Source organism: Callithrix jacchus, chromosome 12 (assembly GCF_049354715.1).
Source record: "Callithrix jacchus isolate 240 chromosome 12, calJac240_pri, whole genome shotgun sequence".
Classification (NCBI taxonomy): Eukaryota; Metazoa; Chordata; class Mammalia; order Primates; family Cebidae; genus Callithrix; species Callithrix jacchus.
Window position 1 is genome coordinate 2,572,262 of NC_133513.1, and position 12,346 is coordinate 2,584,607.

Here is a 12,346-nt window from a genome sequence, read left to right on the forward strand (position 1 = left end):
GTGAGGGACAGGGTGTCTGGGACAGGACTTAAACACTGCTGTCTGTGAGGGACAGGGTGTCTGGGACGGGACTTAAACACTGCTGTCTGTGAGGGACTGGGTGTCTGGGACAGGACTTAAACACTGCTGTCTGTGAGGGACTGGGTACCGGGGAGGTACTCACACGCTGCTGTCTGTGAGGGACAGGGTGTCTGGGACAGGACTTAAACACTGCTGTCTGTGAGGGACAGGGTGTCTGGGACAGGACTTAAACACTGCTGTCTGTGAGGGACTGGGTACCGGGGAGGTACTCACACGCTGCTGTCTGTGAGGGACTGGGTGTCTGGGACAGGACTTAAACACTGCTGTCTGTGAGGGACAGGGTGTCTGGGACGGGACTTAAACACTGCTGTCTGTGAGGGACAGGGTGTCTGGGACAGGACTTAAACACTGCTGTCTGTGAGGGACTGGGTACCGGGGAGGTACTCACACGCTGCTGTCTGTGAGGGACAGGGTGTCTGGGACAGGACTTAAACACTGCTGTCTGTGAGGGACAGGGTGTCTGGGACAGGACTTAAACACTGCTGTCTGTGAGGGACTGGGTACCGGGGAGGTACTCACACGCTGCTGTCTGTGAGGGACAGGGTGTCTGGGACAGGACTTAAACACTGCTGTCTGTGAGGGACAGGGTGTCTGGGACAGGACTTAAACACTGCTGTCTGTGAGGGACAGGGTGTCTGGGACAGGACTTAAACACTGCTGTCTGTGAGGGACTGGGTGTCTGGGACAGGACTTAAACACTGCTGTCTGTGAGGGACTGGGTATCCGGGGAGGTACTCACACGCTGCTGTCTGTGAGGGACAGGGTGTCTGGGACGGGACTTAAACACTGCTGTCTGTGAGGGACAGGGTGTCTGGGACGGGACTTAAACACTGCTGTCTGTGAGGGACTGGGTACCGGGGAGGTACTCACACGCTGCTGTCTGTGAGGGACAGGGTGTCTGGGACGGGACTTAAACACTGCTGTCTGTGAGGGACTGGGTACCGGGGAGGTACTCACACGCTGCTGTCTGTGAGGGACAGGGTGTCTGGGACAGGACTTAAACACTGCTGTCTGTGAGGGACTGGGTATCCGGGGCGGTACTCACACGCTGCTGTCTGTGAGGGACAGGGTGTCTGGGACGGGACTTAAACACTGCTGTCTGTGAGGGACTGGGTGTCTGGGACAGGACTTAAACACTGCTGTCTGTGAGGGACTGGGTACCGGGGAGGTACTCACACGCTGCTGTCTGTGAGGGACAGGGTGTCTGGGACGGGACTTAAACACTGCTGTCTGTGAGGGACTGGGTACCGGGGAGGTACTCACACGCTGCTGTCTGTGAGGGACAGGGTGTCTGGGACAGGACTTAAACACTGCTGTCTGTGAGGGACAGGGTGTCTGGGACAGGACTTAAACACTGCTGTCTGTGAGGGACAGGGTGTCTGGGACAGGACTTAAACACTGCTGTCTGTGAGGGACTGGGTGTCTGGGACGGGACTTAAACACTGCTGTCTGTGAGGGACAGGGTGTCTGGGACAGGACTTAAACACTGCTGTCTGTGAGGGACAGGGTGTCTGGGACAGGACTTAAACACTGCTGTCTGTGAGGGACTGGGTGTCTGGGACGGGACTTAAACACTGCTGTCTGTGAGGGACTGGGTACCGGGGAGGTACTCACACGCTGCTGTCTGTGAGGGACTGGGTGTCTGGGACAGGACTTAAACACTGCTGTCTGTGAGGGACTGGGTACCGGGGAGGTACTCACACGCTGCTGTCTGTGAGGGACTGGGTGTCTGGGACAGGACTTAAACACTGCTGTCTGTGAGGGACTGGGTACCGGGGAGGTACTCACACGCTGCTGTCTGTGAGGGACAGGGTGTCTGGGACAGGACTTAAACACTGCTGTCTGTGAGGGACAGGGTGTCTGGGACAGGACTTAAACACTGCTGTCTGTGAGGGACTGGGTACCGGGGAGGTACTCACACGCTGCTGTCTGTGAGGGACAGGGTGTCTGGGACAGGACTTAAACACTGCTGTCTGTGAGGGACTGGGTATCCGGGGCGGTACTCACACGCTGCTGTCTGTGAGGGACAGGGTGTCTGGGACAGGACTTAAACACTGCTGTCTGTGAGGGACTGGGTGTCTGGGACGGGACTTAAACACTGCTGTCTGTGAGGGACTGGGTACCGGGGAGGTACTCACACGCTGCTGTCTGTGAGGGACAGGGTGTCTGGGACAGGACTTAAACACTGCTGTCTGTGAGGGACAGGGTGTCTGGGACAGGACTTAAACACTGCTGTCTGTGAGGGACTGGGTACCGGGGAGGTACTCACACGCTGCTGTCTGTGAGGGACTGGGTGTCTGGGACGGGACTTAAACACTGCTGTCTGTGAGGGACTGGGTACCGGGGAGGTACTCACACGCTGCTGTCTGTGAGGGACAGGGTGTCTGGGACAGGACTTAAACACTGCTGTCTGTGAGGGACAGGGTGTCTGGGACAGGACTTAAACACTGCTGTCTGTGAGGGACTGGGTACCGGGGAGGTACTCACACGCTGCTGTCTGTGAGGGACAGGGTGTCTGGGACAGGACTTAAACACTGCTGTCTGTGAGGGACAGGGTGTCTGGGACAGGACTTAAACACTGCTGTCTGTGAGGGACTGGGTACCGGGGAGGTACTCACACGCTGCTGTCTGTGAGGGACAGGGTGTCTGGGACAGGACTTAAACACTGCTGTCTGTGAGGGACTGGGTGTCTGGGACGGGACTTAAACACTGCTGTCTGTGAGGGACTGGGTATCCGGGGTGGTACTCACACGCTGCTGTCTGTGAGGGACAGGGTGTCTGGGACAGGACTTAAACACTGCTGTCTGTGAGGGACTGGGTACCGGGGAGGTACTCACACGCTGCTGTCTGTGAGGGACAGGGTGTCTGGGACAGGACTTAAACACTGCTGTCTGTGAGGGACTGGGTGTCTGGGACGGGACTTAAACACTGCTGTCTGTGAGGGACAGGGTGTCTGGGACAGGACTTAAACACTGCTGTCTGTGAGGGACTGGGTACCGGGGAGGTACTCACACGCTGCTGTCTGTGAGGGACAGGGTGTCTGGGACAGGACTTAAACACTGCTGTCTGTGAGGGACTGGGTGTCTGGGACGGGACTTAAACACTGCTGTCTGTGAGGGACTGGGTACCGGGGAGGTACTCACACGCTGCTGTCTGTGAGGGACAGGGTGTCTGGGACAGGACTTAAACACTGCTGTCTGTGAGGGACTGGGTGTCTGGGACGGGACTTAAACACTGCTGTCTGTGAGGGACTGGGTACCGGGGAGGTACTCACACGCTGCTGTCTGTGAGGGACAGGGTGTCTGGGACAGGACTTAAACACTGCTGTCTGTGAGGGACTGGGTGTCTGGGACAGGACTTAAACACTGCTGTCTGTGAGGGACTGGGTACCGGGGAGGTACTCACACGCTGCTGTCTGTGAGGGACAGGGTGTCTGGGACAGGACTTAAACACTGCTGTCTGTGAGGGACTGGGTGTCTGGGACGGGACTTAAACACTGCTGTCTGTGAGGGACTGGGTACCGGGGAGGTACTCACACGCTGCTGTCTGTGAGGGACAGGGTGTCTGGGACAGGACTTAAACACTGCTGTCTGTGAGGGACTGGGTGTCTGGGACGGGACTTAAACACTGCTGTCTGTGAGGGACTGGGTACCGGGGAGGTACTCACACGCTGCTGTCTGTGAGGGACAGGGTGTCTGGGACAGGACTTAAACACTGCTGTCTGTGAGGGACTGGGTACCGGGGAGGTACTCACACGCTGCTGTCTGTGAGGGACAGGGTGTCTGGGACAGGACTTAAACACTGCTGTCTGTGAGGGACTGGGTGTCTGGGACGGGACTTAAACACTGCTGTCTGTGAGGGACTGGGTACCGGGGAGGTACTCACACGCTGCTGTCTGTGAGGGACAGGGTGTCTGGGACAGGACTTAAACACTGCTGTCTGTGAGGGACTGGGTGTCTGGGACAGGACTTAAACACTGCTGTCTGTGAGGGACAGGGTGTCTGGGACGGGACTTAAACACTGCTGTCTGTGAGGGACTGGGTACCGGGGAGGTACTCACACGCTGCTGTCTGTGAGGGACAGGGTGTCTGGGACAGGACTTAAACACTGCTGTCTGTGAGGGACAGGGTGTCTGGGACGGGACTTAAACACTGCTGTCTGTGAGGGACTGGGTACCGGGGAGGTACTCACACGCTGCTGTCTGTGAGGGACTGGGTGTCTGGGACGGGACTTAAACACTGCTGTCTGTGAGGGACTGGGTACCGGGGAGGTACTCACACGCTGCTGTCTGTGAGGGACAGGGTGTCTGGGACAGGACTTAAACACTGCTGTCTGTGAGGGACTGGGTGTCTGGGACGGGACTTAAACACTGCTGTCTGTGAGGGACAGGGTGTCTGGGACGGGACTTAAACACTGCTGTCTGTGAGGGACTGGGTACCGGGGAGGTACTCACACGCTGCTGTCTGTGAGGGACAGGGTGTCTGGGACAGGACTTAAACACTGCTGTCTGTGAGGGACAGGGTGTCTGGGACGGGACTTAAACACTGCTGTCTGTGAGGGACTGGGTACCGGGGAGGTACTCACACGCTGCTGTCTGTGAGGGACAGGGTGTCTGGGACGGGACTTAAACACTGCTGTCTGTGAGGGACTGGGTACCGGGGAGGTACTCACACGCTGCTGTCTGTGAGGGACAGGGTGTCTGCATCGCTGGACAGGCTCTGCTGCTCGCTGTCGTTGGCACTGGTGGCTGGGGCCAGGGCATAGCCGGCATTGACATAATAGGGGTTGACTGGCTCCCGCCAGGATCCATACCTGTGAACAAGCAGGATACGTTAGTGACAGCCTGCCAACAACCTCTCATTTTAATCCACATTTTCTTATTATCTGAACATCCTAATGTATGAATTAAACAGCAATGAGGAGAAACACATGGAGCAGAGGCGGCCAGCATCTCCGCCTGTCCTCCCGTCTTCTCCAACGGGGCGGATGAAAGCGCTAGGCAGCTCTCTGATTTTCAGTGGGTGCTTCAGCTCTGATGTCCCTGCGCCCATCCCCAAGGCCAAGAACGGCCATGGGACTGTGGTCCACGGGTCCGTATGTGAACGTGTGTGTGTGTGGTGCCACCTCCTGTCCCCTAACAGGGGAAGCTCCTGGAGAGATTCGCCTCCACCTGCTACTACCAAATGAGCCGGAAATGACACCTTGTTTCCATCTGCATTTCCCTGATGAACGGTCAGACTGGCAGTTGAGGGTATTTCTCATTTACATTTCTTCCTCTTTATCTGTTCAGACAGTTTGCCACGCAGTGGATTATGAGTTTCTTAGTGATTTACAGAACTCTTTAAATCGTTGTGCTGTTACCGCTGGTTATTTTTAATTTTTCTTCTTGAGACAGTTTGTTCTGGTGCCCTGGCTGGAGTGCAATGGTGTGATCTCAGCTCATCACAGCCTCAGCCTCCCAGGTTCAAGCGATTCTCCTTGCCTCGGCCTCCCGAGTAGCTGGGATTACAGGCATGTGCCACCACACCTGGCTAAGTCTGTATTTTTAGTAGAGACGGGGTTTCTCCGTGTTAGTCAGGCTGGTCTTGAACTCCTGACCTCAGGTGATCCGCTGGCCTTGGCCTCCCAAAGTGCTGGGATTACAGGAATGAGCCAGCAGGCCCGGCCTAATCTCTGGTTATATATATGAAAAACATTCTCTCCCTACATGTCATTTTTCTTTTTAACATTGCTCATATTCATTTTTGTAAAAGTTTTCATTTCTAAGAAATCAGATATTCCAATCTTTTCCTCTATTGTTTCTGTATTTCGCAAACACAGGCCTTCCTTATTCCAAGATTACAAATATGTTCTATTTTTCTTTATATGCTCCAAATATTTTTAGGTCTTTACCTGAAATGTGTGTATACAAAATCTAGCTCAGTCCAACGGGACCTAAAGGTAAAAAATAAATAAAATCTAGCTCACCCCTTTACATCAAAATGGAGAGCCAGCTGTTAGCATCAAATACTGAATAATCCTTCTCGTCCTCAATAATTTTAAGCGCCTCTCTCCATCAAATCTAACTCCTGTCACAGGCATGTGCCCGTGACGGGTGCTCTGCTATGCTGCCAACCAACTGGTGTGTGGACTCCGCAGGGCCCCTAACTGCTAAACCCCCCAGTGTGCCCTGAGGGGCACATGCCTCTCCCTTCTAGCAAGGCCCTAACTGCTAAACCCCCCAGTGTGCCCTGAGGGGCACATGCCTCTCCCTTCTAGCAAGGTCCCTAACTGCTAAACCCCCCAGTGTGCCCTAAGGGGCACATGCCTCTCCCTTCTAGCAAGGTCCCTAACTGCTAAACCCCCCAGTGTGCCCTAAGGGGCACATGCCTCTCCCTTCTAGCAAGGTCCCTAACTGCTAAACCCCCCGTGTGCCCTAAGCATGCCTCTCCCTTCTAGCAGCTGCCCCCTCCTCGGCTTTGCTTTTCCTGGTTTCTGAAACTAGTGAGCCCAGTGCAGTACAATTTTGACAGAAAGAGACCCCTCCACAGGACGTTTATCACAGAGTACCATTACAACTCTTCCGTCTGGGTCTCAACTGTCCTCAGTTCCCACTGTGTCTAACTTATAAGTTAAACTTGATCAGAGCTGTGTTCCCAGCGGGGAAAACAGCATATACAGGGTTCAGCACTATCAGGGCTTCAAGCATCCACCGGGGTCTTCCAATGTGTCCTGAGGGGGGACGACTACATCGGTTGGAACTCCACAGGTCACAGGGACACAAGACAGCTGCCAGAGGCTACGATGGGCCACCCTGCCCACGCATGTGGCTAGAGGAACTGCCATGTCAGGGGCGCAAGCACACTGCATCAGTGACTGGGCACCTGCGCATCAGAGTCCTCGGCATGGAGGGAGGGGACCAGCACAGCTTCCACCTGTCCACCTGATGAGCAGAACCTAGGCAAAGCCCCAACTCTTTTTTTTTTTAGATGGGGTTTCACCATAATGGCCAGGGTGGTCTTGAACTCCTGACCTTGGGTGATCCACCTACCTCAGCCTCCCAAAGTGCTAGGATTACAGGTGTGAGCCACCTCACCTGGCCTTCTTATTTTATTTTATTTATTTATTTATTTATTTAAAAAAGACAGAGTCTCACTCTGTCACCCAGGCTGGAGTGCAGTGGCACAATCTCGGCTCACCGCAACCTCCGCCTCCTGGGTTCAAGCAATTCTCCTGCCTCAGCCTCCTGAGTAGCTGGGATTACAGGCACGTGCCACCACACCGGCTATTTTTTTGTATTTTTAGAGGCAGGGTTTCACCATCTTGGCCAGGATGGTCTCGATTTCCTGATCTCATGGTCCACCCACCTCAGCCTCCCTAAGTACTGGGATTACAGGCATAAGCCCTCACCCAACTGGGAAAGCCCAATTCTATTCACGCCAGGAAAAGCCCTTTAATAAGATGGGGCAGGGGGGCAGCCTGGCACCTTGAACTCTGGTAACATGGGATGCCTGGGGTGCTGATGTGGTGCTGTCAGCTGGGGACAGCCTGCAGCGTTGATGGCTGGGGCCTTGTCGCAGAGGGCCATTTCTCCTGGGGCTGCAGCCTCTGTGCACTCCAGAGGGCACAGCAGGAGGCCACAGCAAGAGGCCACAACATGCAAGCAGGGCCTTTCACATGGACAGTGTGGGTTACCATGCCCTGCCTCGAGGCCACCATAAAGCTCAGCTGTTTGGGAGGCAGGCGCCAGGGTCCTTAGTCCACCAGTCCCTCTTCCCCGCCCACTGTGGCCTGGTGGCTCACTGCACTGCACCGACAGCCATGGCCAGGTGATGGCAGCCACAGGCTGACAGCAAGCACAGGGCCACTGGGGAAACCGGTTCTCCGGAAACACTGACCACCTGCGGCTGGGCCACAAGGCTGGTCCTCTCCTCTCCGTACCTCACAGGGAGCAGACACGATGAAAGCAGCTTGCAGCTTCACGCAGCATTTTAAAATGACACGGTTACTCCTTTGATACTTAAAGCCACAGCTGCCCCGCGGCTGCCGGTGTTGCCACGCTAACAGCCACTGCAGCCACACTCAGGTGAACCATGAAACTCATTTTAACTTTCCCTGTTACCATTAAACAACCCTGCACTTTGGTGACTTTCTAGAAACACCCATTTGGCCAAATGAAAACATTTCTAACTGAAGAGAGAAGGCCACTGCTGCACAGACGTCTAGGCCCACGGCACACCCCGGAGCCATGCGGCCGGCCCTCACGCTGCCATGGGGCTCACACCTGTCCCGTCACTTGGGAGCCACATACAGCAGAACCAAGCCTTCCGTGTTCACGTGTCCAATTCCATGTGCCTCTCCCACCCTGACTTCCCAGGTGAGCCTTTCACATTTATGAAAGCCCTGTTTGTCTTTAAAATGAGAAGCAGGAGAAACTCAGGTTTCCAGTTTTCCACAGACTCCAGCATACGGCAAGTTCCACTGCACACAAGCACCAAGGTCAGGCAACAAGGGGAGAGAAGCGGGAGAAAGTAGCTGGGAGGAAAGCAAAGGAAGAAAGGCAGCCCGTTAACTATTTATCTTTTTTTTTTTTTTTTTTTTTTTTGAGACAGTTTCACTCTTGTCACCCAGGCTGGAGTGCAATGGCGCGATCTCGGCTTACCACAACCTCCGCCTCCTGGGTTCAGGCAATTCTCCTGCTTCAGCCTCCTGAGTAGCTGGGACTACAGGCACGCACCACCACATCCAGCTAATGTTTTGTATTTTTAGTAGAGACAGGGTTTCACCATGTTGACCAGGATGGTCTCGATCTCTTGACCTCGTGATCCACCCGCCTCAGCCTCCCAAAATGCTGGGATTATAGGCGTGAGCCACTGCGCCCGGCCAATCTTAAAAATCGCAGACAACAGCCCTGGCTCGTGGAATCTGCCCTTCAGTGCTCAGATGGCTCTTGTACCTGAAAACGCAGGTGGCTGGGATTGGCCTCCACTACCAGTTATACAACTGAGAACGTTCTGGTCAGGCACGTACAAGGGGAGGTCACGTGGGAGCTCCAGGATCCCTACAAACAGAGCAGGGATCCAGCGGCGAGAGGGGCATGTTCTTGCGTGCCTGCCTGTGTGTGCGCCCATGGATGCGTGCTTTCTGTGTGCATGCCTGGGGGCCACCTGTGTGACTGCGCATGTGTGCCTATGTGACATCTGCGTGTGCGCCCGTATGCCTACGTGTGTGCCTGTGTGCATGCCCATGTGTGCACTTATGTGTGCCTATGTGTGTTTCCCCTCTCGAGCACCTCCACTTGCTCCTGCACTTCTCAGACACGTGGAGATGCTGCGGGAGGATCTGTCCCCTGGCTGTGCAGTGAGAATGCAGCCTGGAACCTTGGTAGGAGGTGTGCCAGGCCCCCAACACTGAAGGTCCAAAACAGGAAAATGTGCACAGCTCTTCTGGAACAGGCGGGGAGACCCAGGCAGAGTCCAGGGGCACAGAGGCCAGGAGACCCTGCAGAGCAAGGTGGTGGCAGGATCCCTGCAGTTCTTCTCTGTGTTCCAAAGCTTTCTTTAGGGCCTGCTGTGGTGGCATACACCTGGAATCTCAGTGATCTGGGAGGGTGAGGCAGGAGACTTGCTTGAGCCTAGGAGTCCGAGCCACGATCACGCCACTGTGCTCCAGCCTGTGCTCCAGACCCTGCCTCAAACAAAAAACGTTGTGGAGACGAGGCACGAGAAGACACGAAGACTTAGGGAAAAATGTGCCCAGCACAGAAGAGAAAGTCCAGTGATGCAGTGCGGGGAGGCTGAAGGCAGAATCAATGCCCAGGAACTGCGTCACCAAAACACCTAGTGGGGTTTGACAGCACAGCACCGAGGGCCCTATTAGCTTCAAAGCAACAGGAAATGAGAAGCTGAGAGGCGGCCGGCACAGTGCAGGCTGGCCTAGGAGTTCCCAGTGTCAGGGCCACACAGCAGGTCTCCCCTGACCAGGAGACCCAGAGGAACGTGTTCGTGGACGGTGGAGAAAGGTCTCCTCCGGCTGCAGAAAGGCAGCTCTCTGGGACGCCCGCGCTACTCCCACATCCAGCACTGCCACGGCACCGGCTCTCTGATCACTGTGGTACTTTCATCTTCCATTTTTTCACATTTAACCATTCTATATTCTTGCACTTGTGCAAGCAGCCAGCCTTTTAAAAATACAGTTTGACAATTTTTCCTTCTATGAAGCAGTCTGGATGGGTTACGTTTAGTGTGATGGGGAGGGAGCTGGGTCCAGCTGCTTTATCCAACTTGCTCTGCTTCCTTCTGCTCTTTCCTGCCTTCTTTACGGTATTTTCTGCTTTCCGTTTCCTCCCTCTGAAAAAGTAACGCTGTACAGTTCTTTCACTGGTTAGTATGCCTGGACATGTCTCAGTCTCACACACGGCACCTGCCTCTTCCCAGGCAGCATGAGAACCTCAACTGACGGCCTCCCACACAGTCTTGAGCAACGCTTTTTCTGCATTTACATTTTCTTCCCCCGCCCCCAGGCTCCCACCTCAGCCTCCCGGGTAGCTGAGACTACAGGTGTGCACTACCACGCCCGACTACTTAGTCATTTTCTATATAGATGAGGTCTCACTGTGCCGCCCAGGCTGGTCTTGAACTCCTCAGCTCAAGCAGTCCGCCTGCCTCAGTGTCCTAATGTGCGAGGATGACAGGCATGAGCCACTGTGCATGGCCATGAACCAGATCATTTAAATTACTGAACTAACTGCAAAGGGGCAAATGCTTTAAAAGGATTCCTGCAAGGTAAGACACCACCACCAAAAATACAACATGGAGGTGAATAACATCTAAACAGAAAAATTACACAAAATTACGAAGCTTGGCTGTGACGGTTTCACAGAGAAATTCAGAAACAGCTTAGATGGTCAAGTTTCAACCAACCCACCACATCCTTTAACACATACGTGTAAATTCGAGAGTTCTGGCCTTTCTCATCAAATACCTTTAGGGTTACTAAGTACACTCAAGAATATACAAATTAATGGCAAAAAAAATGTTTAATGCCGAGAGAGCAAATGAATAAGCACCCAGGCAGCTGGGTGTGAGGGAAGCCACCAGAACACGGGGGGAGGAGGCTGGAGGCAGATCTGGCCCTGGGAATCATCAGAAGCCGCTGCTCCAGGCCCTGCCCTGCCCTCCTGCCTCAACGTTACCCACGCTCAGGGACGCTCTGGGCTTGCTCCCCTCTGTGCCTTCCATACCCAGACAGGAGCTGCCGCCCAACACGGCAGTGAGGCACCACCACGTGGTACCTAGAGACAACCACGGTGGGGAAACAGCAAACAGCAGCCCTGGGAGGACTCTGCACAGAACGTGCCCCGCCCCGCCCACACCTGGGTGTTGTTAGAAGTCAGTTCTGATGCTTTTGCTTCAGCAGCACAGGGCAGCACACCCCCTAAAATAACCATAGCCATTTTGAGACGCAAATCGCCTTCTATGACTACACAGCTCCTCAACTCATGATAGGGATGCATCCCAACAAACCTCGCGTGGCCCGGGATGCGGCGTGGAGAGTAACTCTCAACTTACAAAGGGTTACCCTCGCGTGGCCCGGGATGCGGCGTGGAGAGTGACTCCCAACTTACAAAGGGTTACCCTCGCGTGGCCCGGGATACGGCGTGGAGAGTGACTCCCAACTTACAAAGGGTTACCCTCGCGTGGCCCGGGATACTGCGTGGAGAGTGACTCCCAACTTACAAAGGGTTACCCTCGCGTGGCCCGGGATACTGCGTGGAGAGTGACTCCCAACTTACAAAGGGTTACCCTCGCGTGGCCCGGGATACGGCGTGGAGAGTGACTCCCAACTTACAAAGGGTTACCCTCGCGTGGCCCGGGATACTGCGTGGAGAGTGACTCCCAACTTACAAAGGGTTACCCTCGCGTGGCCCGGGATACGGCGTGGAGAGTGACTCCCAACTTACAAAGGGTTACCCTCGCGTGGCCCGGGATACGGCGTGGAGAGTGACTCCCAACTTACAAAGGGTTACCCCGACACAGGCCCCCCCTTCGTTGACGGGAACCTGAATGCTTCAGGGTCGTCACAAAGCTGAAAAGACCTAAGTTGGGGACCAGCTGTATTCTGAAAGATGGAAGGTGGAATTAGTAAAATGGCTGGGAACACACATCTGTGAGCCCTGGATGATGAGCCAGGAAGGAGCCAATGAAAGCCCAACTCCAACGGAGGTGGCCACACGGCCTTCTGAGAAGCACAGAGCTTCTGAAACCCAGCAGCGCATGCCACAGGC

The 12,346-nt window shown here is 54.8% G+C and overlaps 1 protein-coding gene across 12 annotated transcripts in view; it reads right to left on the reverse strand.

Moving 5' to 3' along the window:
* AXIN1 (axin 1) overlaps window positions 1-12,346 on the reverse strand; it is a 77,560-nt gene that overhangs the window by 23,678 nt on the left and 41,536 nt on the right. For all 12 annotated transcript variants that reach the window (XR_008475275.2, XR_013524468.1, XM_078344141.1 and 9 more), the window contains one exon: window positions 4,753-4,893. Coding sequence is in view for 10 of the 12 variants with exons in the window: in XM_078344141.1 (XP_078200267.1) it covers window positions 4,753-4,893 (141 nt within the window). In the remaining 2 variants the exon portion in view is untranslated. The remainder of the gene's footprint in view (window positions 1-4,752; window positions 4,894-12,346) is intronic.